Below are 21408 nucleotides of genomic sequence, written 5' to 3'. Positions count from 1 at the left end.
CTCATCCTACACGTGTGGTGTGTTCACTCAGGCTCTACCAGAGTACCACATTTGGTTCAGCATCATAGCTGTTGAGAATTTTGCTACAGAAAAATTGCATACCCAATTAACTCTCTCGGAAAATCATTAAATGTCCCTTAAATATGTACCCTGTAGTGGGACTGCTGGGCAATGTTGTTGCTATTATGAGAGCTCCTATCCCTTCTATAGTGGATTTAATTTACTTCCTAAAAAATCATTCATCATTTGCAAGAATTTCCTTTTCTCTACATAATCACACTTCTTATTTACAAGTTTATTTGTATTCTTTATTTATTTACACAGTTCTTTGATAGCAGTTATTGTAAGTGAGGAGAAATTACACCCTCTTGTAGTCAATGTCTGTAGTTTTCAAAACTGCTGTCTAGTGGTATAGTCTCCTGTAGGTAATGACCTGTGCAGTCGCCAGCTCAGCTTCCACTGTCTCATTATTTATAATTATTATGGTGACTGTTTTCAGTGTTTTGGGTGACTTATGTATTCTGATGTTATTCCCTCTCACCCGGGTGCTGTCATGGAAACACCCTCCCGCCCATTCTTCAGGACATCTCACTTTGTTCTTTACTGTGAAGACGTGTCACAGTTTGATAGCCATCTGTTAATTTCTGTTCGTGTTAATTTTGTTGTTGCCTATGATTTTTTTGGATCTTATCACAAGCATTCTGGCCAATATCAATGTCTTGAGATGTTTACTCTGTTTCTGTCCAGAAGTTTCACCGTTTCACATTTTACCTTTAGGTTTTGTACCATCTTCTCTAAATTTTAAAGAATTACTTCATTTTCTCAAGACTTATCTTGGTCCATGATAAGACTTATCCTGTGAGAGCTGAAACACAAAAGATGTCAGAAAAAAAATGAACCTTGCTAGCAAGTAAATGCTACTGAGGGGTAGAGTGGAGAGACAGCTTATCATGAAAAGCACTGGCTGTTCTTGCAGAGGACTGGGGTTTGATTTTCAGCACCCTCATGATGGCTACAATTGGCCTGTAAATCCAGTTCCAGGGGCTCAGACTCTTGAATAGTGTACATATATGGAACATATATTCTAGTGCAGTGTACACATTCATGAATAAAAACAAATCTTTTAAAATCCTATTGGAAATATAATAATACACATCTATAAATGACTGATAGATGATAGATAGATAGATAGATAGATAGATAGATAGATAGATAGATAGAATACTTGAACCAATGATTGATCTTCCTATTAATAGTCTCCAAAATTAGGCAAAGATAGTTGCTATGTTCCAGGCAAGCACGACTGATGTGACTTTTCAAGGGAATTGCTAGCAACTGGTATTATCCTGTATTAAAGACACAGAGAACACAAGACTTAGCCCCTGGCAGGAGGTTGAGTGGAATTTCACTGGCTCATGTCAACCTCAGTCAGGCTACAGGCAGCTGCTTCAGTGTGTGGAGTGATCTATCTACTGACCATGTTTAGGCTTTACATGTGAGTGATACTCAACACTGGAAAGAGTTCTTTATCTAAAGAAACAGATGAAGTTTATTTGAATGCTAGCTTATATTAGGCCAAGACATCCAAAAATTTATCACTGGGATGCACAGCCAATATTAATGACTTATGAAGTATTTGATAATCTTCGTATTAGTTTCAAAATCTAGTATATTTTTACAATGATTACATATCTCTATGCAAAATATGATAGCTACATTTCAAGGTATCAGGGACACCTAAGCCAATGGACCCTACTTTGAACAGCTCAGAAATGGTTTCTTGATTAATTTAAGAACTTTTATTTCTCTTGCCTATTTTTTGACACATAATCTTCCTCAATAGCCCAGGCTAGACCTTAACTAGCACTGATTCTCCATGTCTCAGCCTTCTTGGATTACAAATGTAAACTACTGTGTTGAACCTTCTATACTTGTCCTTATTGTATTCAGAGTCCTGATGCTTTTAACTAATGATTCACAGTTGTTTCCAAACATAGATATAGCTTAATTATAAAAACTGATAAGAAATAAGATTGGTCTAAAATAACAAAGTAGTCGTATGGTGGGGGTTCTTTATCTAGTTAGAAATGCTGAAGCCTATTTGAGGTGAATAGAGCAATGTCTACCGTGTAATTAGATTCAGCAAAACCTAGACCTAAGAGTATTTTTCCCTTATGGAAGGCAACATACAAAGTCTTCTTCTGTGAAAACCTCCATGTTCCATTCTTTGGGGTGCATTAATATCCCTACCCTACCACCATTTTATGAGGACTCCTTCTATGTTTCCACATCTTTACTGACATGTGCTGTTTTCCCTATGGCAGGTATATTGACTCGGGTTAGATAGAATCTTAATAGATTTTCTTAATAAGTGTTGTTTTTGATTCCTCTGTTCCAATTTTCCATTGTTGTGATAAATACACCATGACCAAAAGAAATGTGAGCAGAAAGAGTTTATTGAGTTTACAGTTCCACATTAGTTTATCTCCAAGGGAAGGCAGCACAGGAACTCAGAGGAGGTACCCAGAGTCAAGAGATGATTCAGAGGTCATGGGGGAGTACTCTCTACTGGCTTGCTCATCAGGACCTGCTCAACCTACTTTCTTATATCACCCAAGATCACAAGCCCAGAGGTGACATCGCTGACACTGAGCTGAACTAACCCATATCACTCATTAATCAGGAAAATGTGCTACAGATTTGCCTAAAGGACAATGATGCCATTTTTTTCAATTAAGATTCTTCTTCCCAAATAACCTTCAATTAAATTAAGATGGCATAAAATCTAGTCAGCACAGTGCTCAGCATACTTGTAAGGAATCACTGTCATGTGACCAGCTTTGGTGAGTCAAATAGTAGAAACCTCTGTTCACATTGATCAGTTAGGATTTACCTACCCATTAATGTATGCTTAACCGTTACGACTCATTTAACCCTCATGATAAGCCATGAACGGATGTGCAGTGCTTCCATTCCATAGTAAACCAGAGTGGAGGAGCACCAAGAAAGTAGAAAACTTCACCCAAACAGCAATCAAAGTATGTAACTCAACTTAGTTCACTCTTCGACAACCTGACTTCAAGTTTTACATAGCCGTAATTTTTGAGAATTTCATATATGAACACTGTGTTTCTCCCATTTCCCTCCTTCTCTCCCCCTCCAAGTCCACTCCATCTCAGGCTCATAACTTCTTCTTTAATCATTATTATACACAGTTACACATAATATATAATCAAGCAACCTACTGAGCTCATTCTGTTATTGTAGCACAGGCGGTCTCACGTACTTTCTTGCATGCATGTGTGTGTGTGTGTGTGTATGTGTGTGTTTGTGTGTGTGTGTTTGTGTGTGTGTGTTTGTGTGTGTGAGTTTTGGGCTTATTTGAGATTGAATAAACTCATGAAGGACTTATCACTGGAGACAAGAGATTCTTCTCTCTCAGTATTGATTGGGTATACCTCTTCATGTAGAGTTAGTCTTGTGAAATTTATACTATATGCTTTGCATGGCAACTGGTGATGTCATCTTGTTAACTCAAGCATATTGTAAGTATTTCCAGGATGTAGCTTCCTCCTTATGTCTAGAACACACCATCTAGAATCAGGCAGCTATATGTCTTTAGTAGAAGATAGACTGTACAAGCCATTGCAAATGTTTCATTTTATAAAGTTAACCCTGACATGGGGACTCCCTGGACTAGTTTCAGGAATCAGAGACCCTCAGTGCACACAGGAGATTATCATACAGTTCATACAGTCTGGCTGCATTGCACCTCATGTAAATGACTCACTGTCTTTGCAGATCTGAGAGTTTTCAATTCTTCATGACAAGGCAGACTTAGGCTTCTAAACCATGTTCTATTTGATATTTTGAGCTGTGTGTATAAAACAGGTTTTAGCTAGACAAATATCCAGAAGGGGACATTTTACATTGAGAATAAGGCTTCTCACTTTAAATAATATGAGAATAAGTTCAAAATTCCCAGAGGGAAAAAAAATATATGTACCCTTTATTGACATCCAAACTCATTTCCCACTCACAGAAACCAGTAGACTTGACACATTTATCATTGAAAATATTGTTTTCTATCTGGTTTATCTCAGACAAATTCAGACTTACTTTAGTTGGTCAACCTTTCTGTAAAATGAAAGATGTCATAAGAATTGGACATAGGATAGAGTTAAGAAATGATTTCCATATGAGAAGTCTTCTGTGGGAATCACACCCATGCCCTTGGCTCTGCTAACACACTTTTACGTAGAAATCTCACGGTGAAAGCTTCCAAAAAGCTGAATTAAATAATTGATGTTAGTAGCCATAATTTATTTAAAAACTATGTGTTGCATACTAAATTTCACAGCAAAAATAGTATCTCAGTAACGTTGATAGTAACTTGATCTTTTTTCTAAGAAAGGAAGGGATGGATTTTTAATAAGATTTATTTAATTAACTCCCATGATTTCTATATTTTAAATATAAGTTTCAAAATAACATTACTATTAAAACCTTAAAATATTGGTGGTCTTTTATTTTTTATTAGTATTTGAGGGCTGAATGAAACCCCTAATATATTAATATATATTTAAATATTGACAAGCACGACTTAGCTTTTTTATAGTCATCCTTAATGTTTTAGTGACTCACTTATGATAATTATAAGTAAAACATTTATTGAAACATAGCATAGACCTGCAATTTTTCTCATAGGTTTAGATTACACTTCAGCCAACCAGCACATCTCTATCTGAAGTATTAATGTGAAGAGATTTAACTTTTAATTGCTACATATGGATTTCCAAGGCTAGAGATGAGTTAGTGAGGACTATACACCACAGTACTCTGACTATGAAGCTTAGTATTATGCCTTTCTAAGGAAAATAGATAACTTAGCTTAGAAAAATCAGATAGCTATTTTCTTAGTCATTTCACTTACTTAAGTTTCTTATTTTTTTATAGAATACAATTATGTATAATGTATCAAAATCAGACAGTTTTCAAATAATATTTTATTTTCTCAGATCAGATTTGTTTATGAAATCAAAACCTTTGAAAAGTCCTTGACTATCATCTATCACCCTTTTTTAATATTTAAGTATTAATATTTATATTCATATAAATTTATATTTATATAAGTAAAACATCTCCTAACCAATAGCTCTTCTTGACTCAAAGATACTTTGGCATTTTAAGGGAGTACTATGTCTCATAATTGCAAGTCTATGTTCCAAACAGAACTGGTGAGGGAATGAATTAAACTCAATGAGTTGGAGACAGAGGAAGCAGGGTCCACAAAGAACCCTTGTGGGAATTAGCACTTACTACAACTGACCACAGTCAGGACAATTATTTTTTAGGAACTTTGATGACAGCAAGCTTCCTACAAGCAGACACAACAAATAAGTCCATGGACCCAAACACTAGTGGTGCTAGGACTAAGAAATCTCAACTTCAGCCATGCTCTCCTAGAGTTTAATTTACTTTTTTATCTGGTGCATTAAAAGCAAACGGCTATACATGTATCATGGGGGCCATTGGAAATTTGATTCATTCTGCACCCAGCTGCAGCCAATCAAGGAGTGTTCTCTGTGATTTCACAGACAAGGTTGTTCTCAGCAGCTTTACTGGGACTCAAACTATAGATGCCTAGAGCTGTCCACGGTGCTGAAGAGTTAGTAGCTGGTCATGGCCTTTAATCTTACAGAATGGTGGAGAATAACACAAGACAGCACCATAAGTCCCATGCTGCAGAGTAGACTTACAAGAGTAACTGTCAAAAGCCTGATGGATTTTTTAAACATATGAATATTCCTGGGCACTGAAAATAGTCCAAAAATGTAGATCATCATATATTCCATGAAAATTAGTTGTGAGTTGTTACTAATTTCTTTTTATGCTTCATTTAATGGAAATGTAATATTTTGACATCCTCATTTACACATGTAGATAGAAAAGAAAGGAACATGAGCTATTGCTTTGTCATTTCTATTTTCCTCAGGAATTTAAGATAAAATGGATTGTCGATTGTAATTAGAACAAAATCCCTAAGAATATCTGCTCCCCAAAATCTTTCATTTATTGATCTTGATATATACATACACATACATATACATGTGTGTGTATCTTGACCAAACATTTTAAATTTAAACTCTCCCAATACTTATTGTACTGTGAGAATGCCTAACATTTGATGAACTTAAAATGTCTTTATTTATAAATTACAATGTTATAAACTCATATCTGTTTCCATATTTCACACAGTAAATGCCTTAGACTTTGTGTGTTTTGGAGTACAGTCTTTACATTGATCAATTTTAACATTAATTAGTTGATCTTTTTAAGAAGGTTGTATTTCACAACCTTCTTAACATTTCATAGTTGATAGCTTTTAGTCTTTACACCAGCTATCAACATTCCATCTTCAGCAAATGAGATATAATAACAGAAAACTTTTCTCATAAACTTCTGTGGTTATGTGTTTACATGAAATTTTCAAAATAGTTACGAGTCAGACTACCAGACTTCTGCAATTATCCAGGAGAAGCATTAAACACACAGACTGATAGCATAGTTTGAAATAAGCTAAGGCTACATAGCATATTTGGGGTCAATGAAGACAACATATTGACACCTTGTCTCAGAAGGGAAAACATACAACATAATAAATATAATAAACATCAATGTGAAATAGGGAATATCTAATTATAACCGATTTGAATTTTTTTCTTTTGGTTTTGAAATACCTATTACATAAAACTCAATCATGAGTACAGATTCAGAAAAATGTGGTATGTTTTCATCTGTCTGCTTCTTTTAGTTTTCCTTTCTATGTTTAGTTTTCTATCGTTTGACTTGCTTGTATTATCTTTTCTTCATCACTGTGATCATAAACTTGTACCTCTTTTCTTCTCCTTGAACGCAGGCAGGCCATAGTGTTTGTGCATCTTGGTCAAGATTGAGTTCTTAAACTCAGAAAACACATAGTAGGCCTCTAAGTGACTTTTGAAGCCACTGGTCTTATTCACACATGAGGTCATTCTAGAGGGCAACATTTTACAATACAGGTTGGCCTCACCACAGCTCCCCTCAGTTAACATAATAAAATGCCGTTGAGTTCACAAACCCTAGAGTCACATTCTACAAGGGCTTCATAGACAACCCTGAAAGTTGCTTTCAACAGTGGATGATCATGCACGTGGGCTGCAGGTGGGTGCTGGCCCCCTGTGCTCAGCTTCAGCAAACAGGCATACTCTGGGCATGGTACTCTCCCCACAGAGCTTCCATATCACTTCTGGTTACTGAGATCTTTACCACAAGAATCCAGTGAAGTTTATTCTGCAGATTTCTAGTTTAGACTTCTGCTGGACTCTACCTAAATCCATCAACTTTAGAGTTTCCATTCATAAAACTACAGCTTGTAGATCACCAGAAGAGAGTATTAGAATACTTAAACCCCAGTAATTTCTCTTCTAAAATTTTGGGAGAGAGATGATCTGCCAATAATTAGAATTATTACATGGATGTGCATCTCAAAAGTTGGGTTTAAATGAACACATTTCAACCACTTAACTATGATGTTGGAATCTAGCTCCAGTCAAGAGCAGTGTTTTGTCAATTTAATGTATCTAACCTAGTATTGCTGTTTTTTCATCTGGTTTTACATTGAAGCAATTAATTTTGTGAGCCCACAAAGAAACGGCAGAGAAAATAAATTCTAAATATTAAGTAAAGTTATGTTGTTCATTAATGATCATTTATTTATATGATGTATTAATGTATAAACCTTGACAGTTTTATAGTAATATTTATAATTATCAACATACTGTGCAGTTACATGCACACTAAGTAGTAAGTTGAAAAGTTTGTCTTGCATCTCCCTATGAAGGGCTTAATTGCTTTTAAGTGTATATTTGGGTATTTACTTATATGTTAAATTCATTTTCTTGGCAGTTTTATTATTTCTCCCACAATGACATTGACTTGATAATGTAAATTAACCCTTGGCTTTTGTACATCACCTATGAAGCTAAATTGATTATTTAGAAATAGTCTTTTTAGATTACCTTCATTCTAAATTCAGAAACAATTTGTTGGTGGTCAATAGGGGTATTTGTGAACATGCTTATGTGTGACAGGCTTCTGAGAATTGAGTTGCCTTTTTCGTTTCTGCCCCTGCAGCTGAGGGAGCCTGCGGGGGAACCCTAAGGGGAACCAGCGGTTCTATATCCAGCCCTCACTTCCCGTCAGAGTACGACAACAATGCTGACTGCACATGGACCATCTTGGCTGAGCCTGGGGACACCATTGCTCTCGTTTTTACGGACTTCCAGCTGGAGGAAGGATATGACTTTTTAGAGATCAGCGGGACAGAAGCGCCATCCATATGGTGAGTTTGGGTCGTCATGTGAGCTCTCAGTAGTTCTTGCATCTTTTCAGTAGAAAGATGATCCACCACGTGGTGTCAGTGGACAGTTAGTGGACAGCCTGAGTATGGTAATTTTTTACCTTTGTGCTTTGTTGTAACCCATTCCGTTGTCTAAGATATTTCTGTACTGGTATTTAGCTAGAGAAGGCATGAACACTTGATTTTTTTTTCCTTTTCCCATATTACACTCGAATGTTCCCAGGAGGAGCTTAGGAGGACCGCTTGGCCTTGGCGTTCACCTAGAGATGACACAGTTTGAGCGGATGCTTTTGGGCTTTGAGGTTTATTTTCTCTCTTCTTGTAAAATAGTAAGGAACTTGGCAGCATGAACCTGATACATTCCTGCCCCATTGTGAAGAGGAAGAGGTGCACACAACTCGAGAACCACTTTTGGGACATTTCTCAAACAGAGTTAGCCTAGACTCTAGCATGATGTATGACACTTCTGACGAATTGGAGGTCAGGAATTAAGTGTATAACAGAGAGGAGATTGAAGCACAGCCCTGCTTGTAACAGAGCTGCCTTCACTGTGTCCAGAGGTACAGTTCTAAGATGGAAAATTAAAAGAACAGAAATAAGATGGCTTGATTCCAGCTTCATATCTCTGGGCTATTAGTTGCTAGTTGGATTTTTTTTTTATCTTAATTATTTAAACTATTTTGGTATGTTAAGGTTGCATCAGTCATCTAGTTTGGATCTTGAGTCATGAGGTAATTTGATATTATACAATCACAGTAACAACTAGCCATGTGTGTATAAGCAGAAGAATTAGTAGAGGAAGTGTTAAAATGTTTCAATGGCTTTCAGTCTTGACTTGGGTTCAAAGGCAAAAGAATGACAAGGCTAAACTTGTAAGCCACTAGAATGAGATTTTCTTTTACACCAGTTCTTACCATTGAACTGAATCACTTGGTTTTCCACAACTAGAAGCTCTATGTTCACAAAAGTGGATACATTTCTCCCTCTTGAGTTTTATTTTTATGTTAAATATTATTCCAATTACAGAAGTAAAAACAAAAATAGAACTTCATTAGAACACAGCTGTATGAATCCTGGGCACACACCCAAAAGGACTTTTCATCTTAATAGTGTCATTTGCCCATTCATATTTACTGCAGCCCTATTTGCAGGACAAAGGAAATGTAATCAACCTAAATGTCCATCAATAGATATTGAGTAGATAAATAATAAATAATGGAAACATGGCACATAAACTCAGTGGAATTTTATTCATCTGTAAAAAAATAAACTTTGTAGAAAATGGATATACCTTGACACAATACATTAATTATTATTTTTTTTTTTGGTTTTTTGAGACACAATACATTAATTAAAGTCTCCCAGATTTAGGACATCCATGTAGGAAAAATGTTCATGCAGGTAAAACAATAAGGTTAGTGTGTGTGTGTGTGTGTGTGTGTGTGTGTGTGTGTGTGTGTGTAAATGCTGGAGTCAGGAGACTAGAAAGGGGGCTATGATGAGTATAAAGGCTTTAAGGAAGATATTGGGAAAGTATTTGAACAAAAGACAGAGAGTAGAAAGGAGAATGTGGAGAGGAATTATGGAAGGGGACAAGGGGACAGCTGGAGCAAGAATGATGTGGGGAACAACCCAGACTAAGCACAAAAATGCCTTTGGGAAACTGATCACTGTGTCACTATGTGCTGGTTTTAGCAAAGCTCTACAAATGCTGTGATGAACTGTTCTGTGTTATTCACCTTGAATAGGACTTTGACATCAGCCGTTGTACTTCAACCTCATGTATTTGTTCAATGCTTATTTATCTCAGGTTACTGAGAATCAAAGCTATGAACACTGATGCTTATTGAAAACCGTGAGTCTGATTACCAGTCACTTTTTGACCTTACATCAGGCCCTAAGAAGCCATATTTAAATGCCTTTTAAGTTCATGAAGCAAAGTCATTAATCATGTGCCTAAGTTCTGCCAATTATTGCAGAAGAAGCAGGTGATCCAAACACTTCTAACTTTTTAACTACATAAATATTTTACAGGGCACTACTTTATAACTATATGAGGTTTTTGAAAATGGAAAATATGTGGTAAATGAGTTGCAGAAATCACTTGGTTAACTTTAAACTTGTGAGAACTTGGTTATTGGGTTGACTGATGATGTTGCTGTAAGGTGTCAGAGTGGGGGAGATTTGGAAAACGGGGATAAACGTAGTGTTTATAGAGTGTGGTGATGGTTTTTGCCAAGCAAAATGGAGAGTGTTGGTGTTCAGGTGACAACATAAGTGACTAATATAGAAAGAACAGCCAAGGCAGTTGGCAGGAAGATGACTGTGGCTCCAGAAAGGGGAGCAGCTCCTTCCTGTGTGTGTGTCACAGAGGAAAAAAATCCCTGCTTTGCTCAGAGCCAGAGGACATCCTGTTGTCTGGTTTTTCCATTTCCCTACTCATCCTATGTGAATCCCCTCCCATTCCTCACCCCTCTCTTCACTTCCTCTACAGTTCATTGATTTCATTTGATATTCATCAGAGGTGAATTCTCTCCTCCTTACTCTAACCCCTCATTCTCTCATCCCTTCACACCCTCATGTCTATCTTCTCATCCACTCACCCTCTCATTCACTCAGCCTCTCATCCCCTCACCCCCAGTCTTATCCCTTTATCCCCTCCCTCTCCCTTTTCCACCTATTCTTCCCTTCCCTCTTGTTCCTCTTCTCCAGTCCCCCCTCTCCTCCTAAGTTCTTTATTCACGTTCCTATTCATCACATGTGAGCCTTCTCCCCTCTCCTTTTCTTTTCTTCTCCTGTACCTCCCCTTCTTTTCCCTCTCATCCTTTCCCTTCCATTTCCCAGTGACTACACAACTCATGGGCAATAGAAATAGTGGAAAAGTTTTTGGTGAGGAAGAAATTGCTCGGCTTTGGAGACATCCCCAATTTTTGTTATTAGAGTGGGGGAACTTACTTCAGTTCTTTGAGATCTCCACAGACCCTTTTTAGGGTAGTTATTAGAGAGACTTTGCCTCTGTGAGCTCCTAAACTATCCTGCATGTTGTCCTAGCCTGTCCCCATGAATGGCCTCTGTAGACAGTGTGAAGCTGCATCCCTACACATCATGATGATGATTCTGAGCCCCCGGTTATTGGAAATGCAGGAGCCCTAAAGGGTGGTTTTCCCCTTATGGACTCCTAGCACCTTTGTTTGTTATATGAACAAGAAACTGGGACACAGAAATAACAACAGAGAGCAGGGTTCCCAGGGACCTGTCACAAGCTCAAGGTCGGAATCCACCAAACTCTGCATCGCTGTGTCCCGGCCTCCACCTGCACAGCATTTGGTGAGCATCAGTGCTCTGCCCGGGACGTACTTATACTCAATCACACAGTCTCCTTGTTCCTTGCAGAAGATACTGCAGTTGAAGAGACAGGTCCACTGGAAATCCATGTAGCACTGTATACTGCACGAGAGAGGCCAGAGGGCTTTCTTATTTGTTTTACTTTAGTGACATTCAGTGCTTATTGCAATTACAGAGGGAATTGACTTGACGTGTCCATATGGAGTGTTACTTTAAATGGAATTCACATCAAGCCGTTAATCTTCAGTGGAGGCTGAAAAGAAAAAAAGATGGTTTTCTTAAATAACCGTCAAGCCCACATGAACACACTTCAAATTTAAAATAGAATAATTGGGAACATGCTTTCAAGATTTATACAAATGTGTATTATCTGGCTTATCTTCTAAAAGACTATTATTTCACTATAATTTTAGTGACAGTCTCTGAAATGTTTAATGGCCCAAATTGGTATATTTAGAAGATTTATCCATTCCAGGATTGCAAGAAAAGTAGGGAGAAGGGTGAACTTAGCCTCTTCTCCAAAACAAGGTTATGCCTCCGAGGCAGGAGGATGGTACTAATGGCTATAAGTGCAGAGAGGGCACACATGTACAATTTTCCAATAATCTGTTTTTAAAGACAGGATGAACAAGCAAGGGCATAGTAAGAGGAAACTGCATGGAAAATTGTTGAGAATAATAATGGGATTAGCTTTATTTTCATTACATTTCGAGTGAAATTACCAACTCTGCTATAATTTCTTTGCTCCAAGTTGCCATGACTACAGTAGAGGCAGGCTCAACATAGTGAATCTCATTTGCCAAACACTTATATGTATTAAATGTGGGATTTTAAACATTACCACCTGTATGCATACTGACCAAAGCTGATTTATATCATCTTCATCATTATCATCATTATTATCATCATCAACAATCATCATTTTAGATTTTCATATAGTCAGGCAGGTTTGCTAGTGATGCTTAAGAACAGAGCCACTGTTTTTAGTTGACTTGCAATAGGCTCTAGTAACTATGGTTTTCGGTATAAGTTTAAAAATAGGCTGGAGAGATGGCTCAGTGATTAAGAGTATTTGTTGCTCTTACAGAGAACCCAGCTTCAAGTCTCAGTACCTACATTTGTAGATCACAAACATCTACAACTTCAGCCCTAAGGGATCCAATGCCCTCTGCGTACATCTGTAGCCACCTGCACATGCATGGCACTCCTACATTCTCATACACATGAACTAAGTCCAACTAATACAAATAAAATTTCAACGAATGTTTTTAAATGCAGCAAAATTGTCTAATTGTATCCTCTTTCAGTGATTTGGTGTGTTCTGTGACTCTAAGAACACCAAGAATGAAAGCTGATATCACATCTGAGTTAGTCAGCTACAACTTATAACTTAAGACTTGAGGGTTAGAGGGTCCTGGTGGTGTTTTCTTGGCAGGGGCCTGGAAAGGGGACATGGGCTCTCTTTTTGTTTCAGGGAATGTGTACAGCTGCATATGGCTGTAAGGGAGGAGCAAGGACAAACATGGAGACTTTGTCCTTCTCCAAGCTTAGTTGTACTTCTTCAGGAAGAATCCAGAACCCTTAGCAGGTCTTCCTGGGCAAGACAGAAGAACTCTTTCTACTGTTCTCCAGTCCCTCATATCCTCCAGTCTTAGCCATGGGTCACGTGCCCACTCAACAGCCTTGCTTCCCTGCCCCCTTGGTATGGTTACACAGATACTTGCTTCCATGTGCCCATTCCATGCTGGCACATGTTTACAAAGTTAGGCCAATGATTAGTGAGGTTCTAGAGGAAGAATACCACAGGAGATGTGCAGAGGTAGTATTGTGGAATGTCCCGCCAGCAATCTTCTTTCCATTTGTGTGGCAGAACCTCCATGATCCAGTTTGTTATTTTGTACTGTAGAGGTAAGGCTCAGTAAGTAGCTAACCGAGGACCCTCTCCTGCTCTGGCCTGGCTATGATTCCCCTCCATAGAATAACAACACACTGTATAAATGCACTTTATTTTGTTGTCATTATCCCGGCACAATTTCACTATTAAATCAATCTAATCAGTAGCCAGATGAAACCAAAACTAGACTTCAAAGACACTGGAGCAGCCCAGTGAGCTTCGAAGAACCCGTGAAGGGTCAATTAATGCCTACAATGTTTATCCAGTGTCACTTAATTGATAATTGACTTGGTGTATGTTTAATTTCTAATGAAGAAGGTTATGGAGCTCCTGTGAGCAGTAGATTTCCTGCAATAAACCCTTCCCCTCACCTGCCCCAAACCCAGAGAGGTTTGCCACCTACTCCCGCCTACAGTATCAAAACTGCTTAATTTAAATTCATTCTACAGAAACATCACGAAATAGCAGAGTGAGGTGCTGCCTGCCTTCACCCTAGTGTCCCCAAATCTTTCCACATTCGCTACTTTTCCTGTGCTGTGACAAGACATCTGGCCAAAGAAACCTAAGAAAAAAGGTTTACTTGACAGTGCAGCTCCTGGTGGCAAGGAGGGCATTGCAGGAAAGGTGACTTTGGCTGCAGTGGGGGAGGGGGAGGCCACTGATTGCAAAGAGGCTAAAGTCAGGAAACAGGAAGAGGGTTGTTAGTATTGTTCTCACTTTTTTGTAGTTTCATTCACTCAGAGATAGCATGTAGTGGTGTTGTCTACATTCAGGGTAGCCCTCCCTTCTTGGCAGAGACTTGATGAGTCAGGGTGGGGGATACCCAGCATACTCCTCTGATGGTGCTCCCTTTCAGGGGAGAATAGGAAGTAGGGGTGAGGAGAAGGTCTTTTTGAAGGGGAAACCAGAACTGGGGGAAGCATTTTGGATGTAAATATAAATCAATCAATCAATCAATCAATCAATCAATCTCTGGAAAAGGCCTGGAGGAAGACACTCCCAAGGGTGTGTATCTTAGCTTGTTCCAAATTCCATCCAGCTGATGATCATAAGTAACCACCACATAGCATCCCACAGCCTCAGGATTATCACCCAAACAAAAAATGTTTGCACTTATACCTGGCTGCTAATGAAAGGCACGCAGTATTTCAAATTTTCTGGTTGTTCTATTGAGCCTGTTTTCTAAGGACAGGTCTATTTAGGGATATAGTGAGATTCAGTTATATTTGTTGGGACTGCCCCCAGTCTGCCTAAGTTATTTATATGTCTTTGTTCTACAGCCTTGACCTATCTGGACTTAGAGCAATTTAACCCCATCAGGCTATTTGGGGAAGTGTGGTATTACAGAGGACTTTTAGGAGCACAAATATCAATGATCCTGTGCCCAGCTCCAAATGAAAATGTGGTTGTTTCTATTGTATATTGCATTTCAAATTTTAATTCAAGCCTGGTCAAGATGGTACACACTTGTAATCCAGCACATGTGTTCTGAGACAGGTGAGTCACTAGTTTACAATAGGGATTAGCTAACTAGTAAATTTGGGATGTGACCCAAAAATTCCCTTCTTAGCTTCTGGTCCTGGTGGATACCAAAGGAATCGCCAGAAAATGACTTCAGGCTTAGCACTATTTTTCTGGTGTCACCATCTCCTCCTTAGATTTTCTTTTCGATATGATCAACTTTAAAATCATGTAATATTTTTAACAAGTGTCAAATACAAATATATATATATATATATATATATATATATATATATATATATATATGCATGCACATATAATATTAATGTGTCTTCCATAGTAGACTATAAGTGGCTGAAGTTATCTTAAACTTAGCAACAAAGTGTGAGCAAATGTTTCCCTAGGACTTTGACCATTTACAGTTAGGTTGGTGGGTAGATAAAGGCCATCTATACCAACACACACACACACACACACATACACACTTAGGAGCAAGGAAAAGTACACAATTTAAGATTAAGTAGGTTAGGCAGTGAAAGCAGGGTATGGAGGAAATTCATGACTTAATTAGGGATCCTTCCATTGTCTTAAAGGCAAGTTAGTCTTTAACAACCAGATATGCAGTAGAAAAATGGATTGAGTATTTAAAATGATCTCAAGGTATAGTATTAACTCAGGCAAAAGTTCACTTTCTGAAGAAGAGAGATCTTTCCAGTAAGTTCTATTTCCATATGACCCCAATTCTAAAGCCCAGGAAACAACTCAGGGAAGTATTTACGTCAATGCCTAGTCCTCCTGATATGGGCTCTTCTTAATACCCCTTCCATACTATTTCTTCCTCTGAGTAGACTGCATAGTTTATACTCTTAACTTGTGCAGAAGTATCATGGTTGCAGTTCGCTTTCAGTACCCTTCTGCTGGAATGAAATAAGTATCAGTTTCACTAAGTTCACTTTCCTGAAAATGCATGTATTTAAATAACAATTCGAAATGCGAACTTTTATATAACTCTTTGAATGGAGGTGTCTGTGAATAAAATACTACTTAGCCCACCACTCTCTGGAAAAAGACTGAGGGATGTCAAAGAAACCAAAAAACACTCTTGCTCCTGAACTGGGACCAGTGTGAGAAACTAACCATTACAGTTAGATTTGTTTTACCCCTTGCTGTATCCCTGACAGGGGATTAGTGATGGGAGTTTTTGCTTGTCTGGTGAAATTTCTGTCAGGTAGCCTTAATTTATTGAAAAGTCAAATTTCTGTAAATTATTTAAATTATAAGTAATCAAACAGAATCCTCCTTGTAGAGACTGGTTATTATTTGCAAATATCAGCCTGGGGAGATGGATTAGCAAATGAAAGTGCTTTTACTTAGGTACACCTGGGTGTGAGTTTAAATTTTAAGGACCCATGCAAAACTCTGGATATAACCCCATGTTCCTTTAACCCAAGAGCTGCTATAAATAGAGACAAGAGGGCTTCCAGGGCTTGCTGGCCTTCTATCTACCCTCAGGTTCAATGAGAGACTATTTCAGGGGAAGAAGGGAAAGGGTGACAAAGCTGGACACCTGATTCTGCATATGTGTGAGTGAGACCAACTCTCAGACATATGCTTTACATACCTGGTACATGCACACATACCCCCCACACACATATGCGTACACATACACACACAAACACATATGCACACATACACACACACACACATGCACACATCAAAACACCCATTTCAATGCTTATGCCCTTTTCTCTTCCATCTAGTCTCTTATCCAGGACACAAGCAACGAAACATGTACAGTTAAGTTGACACTGTTCACTGTTGAGCCAATTCACCTTCCTGGAATGTACTTCCCTTCTAGGGATGTTGTACCAGCCATGGGGTCTGTGGTGAGAAAAAAAAGTGCAAAGGCCATCTGTGTGGTCAGTTATTCTACCACATCTAAATGTCACTCCACCCCAAAAGTCCTTATCAAATTCTATTCTGCATTATTTTAAAAGACTTCACTTGAAAGTCACATACACACACATACACACATGTAAATATATGCACACTTCACACCCATACAAATATGTGTATAAGCACGCATATAAATACATACATATACATCACATGCACATATATGGATGGGTGTGTGAGACACTGAGACATTAATCAGTAAATCATCTGTCATTGAGGAAACAAATCTTAAGTGTTTTCAACTCAGATGTCTAGGTATAGCTTTTCTGATTTTAACTGAAGAATCAAAGTGTTGTACTTAGCAAGAGTGTTTCCTTGTTGTACTTAGTGCTGTGTTCAGAATAACTTAGTTACTTTTTAATGTCATATTGCACCCAGGAGACATACATACCTCTTTGTCCAGGCTTATCAGCTCAAAAACAAAAACATCAAGTGCTTTGGAAGCTAAAACTCTGCATGGCAAAATATCTATTCAGCCAGAGTTTGAGTTTTTCTCTTTGCAGTGGGTTGGAATTTCAGTGAAAGGGGCCCCTGGGTGATACCTCACTGGAGCCACTAGGGGGCATGATTTGACATCACACTTCCCTCTGTCACCATAAGGGAGTCTTACGCTCAGCCCATGTTGTACAATTCTCTCTGATCCTTTCATGCCCTGATAGTTCTTAACTTCTGTTGCTTGAAGCTGCAGCTGACTCTCCTGTCAGACTGTACCAAGGTTACTCAAGGAGCATCCAACCATGCCCATGGCTCTAATCATGGAGCTTGTCATGAAAACACTCTGTGTGATCCAAGCCAGGCACAGCATGGGCTCTGGATCACCTTGTATTGGGAGAAGCATATGAGGGAAGGAAAGAGAAGAGATGTTAAGGATCTAAAGTACATTCCCATCACCTTGTGCATCATGGGCAGCGTTCTTCATATCCCACATGTCATTTCTGGATGGCTTACCACCTGTGCAGATAAATCCCATGTAGTTTCAGATATGGGAAGAAGATTCAGAGTACTTGAAACTAGAGTTTCAAGGGAAATGATCTAGAAGACCCGGATTTGGGGGTCCATTCCCACCGTTCATTATACTGTGGTGTCTCCAAGCTTCTTTCGCTATTTGCAAAATGGATTTTATGATATCAGTCTGGGGACATCATGAATAAGAGCAGGAAGGGATTCTGATGTCACTGCATCTTTGGTGGGTAAGGGGGTCATGAAATAAAGGGTATGACCTCCTGTGGCTCCATCTGTTTTCCCTTCCCTTTGTTTTTCTCAGTCATCTGCTCTTCCCTGGTTCCCCTTTCTCACCCTCAGACTCCTAGACTGTCTTCAATGCTCTAGTACCCTCACTAGTTTGGATACACTGAGATGCAGATAATAAACATGGACTTTCTCAGTATTTCTCATATAAACAAGTCTTTGCACCTAGGCACATGACATACTTCTGAATAGATCTCCCTGTTCTAGAGAGCATGTGGAAACCATTTGTTCAACATATTACTTGTTCTTTAGGAGAATGGGGTATTAGAAATAGTAATACCAGGTTCTGGTTCATGAGCAGAGGATAGCTCAAAGTGCTAACTATGTATGAGCCTACTTGACTATGACTGTCCCACATTCCAGACAGAAAAACTAAAAGATAGAAATACCATAAATAATCTAGCCTTACATGACTGTGAGTTCCAGCCAGGGTTGACGTGAGCCAGTGTAACTTAGGTATCAGCATGATTATTCAGAGTCCTGTTTTATAAGAGACAGCTCCATGGGTAAAGAGGATGGATCTTCATTTAAGAGACCATCTTCCTTCAGACCCATTGTAAGTGTGAATGGGTCCTGCTTTCTCCATAGTGACCATCTCCTCCTGGCCTTCCAGAGCACAGGCAGAGCCAGAGACTCTCTGTGAACAACTAATGAATATGCAACAATATTCTCCAGGGGCATGGTAGAATCGCAAGTGTGAAATTAGGAGACAATTCAAGAGACTAGCAGATGGAACATTCTGAAATCTGGGTTAAACGCACACATACCAAGACCCCACAGTGCTTGAGCAAAGGGGAGTAACATGGCTTTGATACAAAGAAAATTAAGTCAGTTTCTTATGGAGGAGCCGAGGTTAGCCATGGGATTAAATGAGAAAACAAAGGTAGAGGCCTAAAGTATAAAAGATATAAAGGCAATGCAAGCAGAAAGGCAGGACCACTTGTTGGGTATTTCTTTCCCAAATGCTTTACATGAGGAATAAAATGATGTTATGCCCTAGTCACAGGAGATAGGAGCTGCTTAGTGCTGTTAAAATACACCAGCATACAGCATTGCACTAAACCTGACTTTCTGGGACTCCCACTCTTGCTGACATGTACATATTACAGTGAGTGTGCAAAGGCAGCCAGTATATGTACCTGTGGCCAATGCAAGGGCACCATTTCCCCCATAAATCAGTCCTTGATTGTGCCAACAGCCCTACTATTGTGCACAGCCCATGTGATGGTTGAGGGAACAGTCAGTCTCAGTTAAAATACCCTGTACAGCCCTTTCCAAAGTCTCAGAAAGCAGAACAGTAATCAAGTAGGAAAACTATGTTGTCCTGGCGAGCCATTCCTAGAATGTAGTGTCAATATTCTTTTTCAATGAGAGTTTAAAATACCAGGCGTGCTTTCTCTGATTTTAATATTTGAACACTGGTGGTACAGGCCATGTTTGGGTGCTATAATATTGAAGACAATCCATCTATGTGAGGGAAACCTTTCTGTAGAGTAGGTTTGTCTGTGCCCTCCAGGAACATGAGTACCTCTGGCCAGTAGAGCAGAATGTGGCAGGCTACATACCATAAAGGATAAGCATATTTCTCGGTTTTTGCGACTGTAAATCCAAGATCACATAGCTACTGGTTCACTCATGGCCTCTACTTCTGGTACAGACGCTGAGCCTTCTCATGGAGGCCCCCTGATGAGAGCAATCCCATACCTCACACTACACTATGTGAATTAAATACAGATTTGCTGACCGCAGTCATCTCTCTCTGTAGCCTCTACAGCCTTGCCAAAACCTTTGGCATCATTCCTTATTCACTCTCTCAGACCCTATAACAATGAGCTAATGAGTGACACCAGCATCAGACATCCATTACTGCATGTGGAAAGCATCAGAAGCCCCCACATTCGACTTCCTGGGAAGACGATGTCCCAAGTTTCTGACCTAACATGTCCTGTATTTTATAGAGATGTCACTGGTGTTGTTTCTCAAAATACTTAACAGCGACCAGTGTTGCAAATGGGAGGAGAGGGCAGACTGTGCATTTCATCTTACAGTCAAGCCACACAGTCATGCGCATTGCGCAGAGCCTGCTGTGCACATCTGGAGGGGACTCTTGTGTGCTCAGGTGTTCAAAGGTATTTTTCTCATCATCTAATTGCTGTAAGCAGGAGCTTCAAGGAGGTAGCTTGGCTCCCAAGCAGTGGGACCTGTGGCAGCAATCACTTTCCTTAATACTCACTTCCTCTGCTCTCTTTGCCCCTGTCTTACCCCATCTCTTGTTCCTTTCATTAAAGCTAATGGGAGTGCTGGGATAAGATTATGAACAGAGCTCCAAAAATGACAGATGTTTCCCCAAAGTACCTACTGTCCCCTTAGAGCGTTAGCAACCAGTGAACTGATGTAATATGTTCACAATGTGTCTTTTATACTGATATCAGAGTGTTCAATTAGTGGTAATTAGAACCCAGCTGGGCAAAAGTAATTTCAACACCACCATGTGGAGGACGAGAGACACAGACCGACCGCACTTTTTATTCAACATTACTTTCTCCAAATATTTCTCTACCTATTCATTAGATGATAGGAAGCTCTATTTTATTTCAGATTCTGCCAAATTCTCTCTCTCTCTCTCTCTCTCTGTGTCTCTCTCTGTCTCTCTGTCTCTCTCTGTCTCTCTCTGTCTCTCTCTCTCTGTCTATGTGTGTGTGTGTGTGTGTGTATGTGTGTGTTTCAGGGTGTACTTTAGTATGTATTAAAATATTTAAATTGAAGAAACATCCATAGGTTTCTCACAATAATGCTCTTTATTGGAAGGTAAGACTCCAAGAGAGTAGATAGAAGGCATATGAGCTTAATAAATCTATGAATTATGAATATTTAATAAATGAGATTTTAAAATTGTGCTTAAACGAAAAAAAAATGCTGAAATAAGGAAAGCAGCCTATGTGCAGTTGCTTCTTGGGAATGTGTGACTGTGGGAGTGGCTGAAGCTGCCTCTGTGGGTGTGGCTGAGGCCTTCCCTGAGTGTGGCTGTGGCTGCATCTGTGGATGTGGCCAAGGCCTTCTCTGTGGGTGTGGCTGTGGCTGCCTGTATGGGCTTGGCTCAGCT

General features: G+C 39.1%; 1 protein-coding gene across 1 annotated transcript in view; it reads left to right on the top strand.

Moving 5' to 3' along the window:
- Window positions 1-21408, top strand: part of Csmd1 (CUB and Sushi multiple domains 1) — a 1525237-nt gene that overhangs the window by 781435 nt on the left and 722394 nt on the right. The window contains exon 5 of the mRNA XM_028766288.1: window positions 8176-8383. Coding sequence (XP_028622121.1) covers window positions 8176-8383 — 208 coding nt within the window. The remainder of the gene's footprint in view (window positions 1-8175; window positions 8384-21408) is intronic.

This window comes from Grammomys surdaster, unplaced genomic scaffold, assembly GCF_004785775.1.
Source record: "Grammomys surdaster isolate TR1022 unplaced genomic scaffold, NIH_TR_1.0 167, whole genome shotgun sequence".
In the NCBI taxonomy this organism is placed as follows: Eukaryota; Metazoa; Chordata; class Mammalia; order Rodentia; family Muridae; genus Grammomys; species Grammomys surdaster.
Note: the sequence above shows the minus strand (reverse complement) of the source record. Positions and strands in the feature narration are given on the sequence as shown.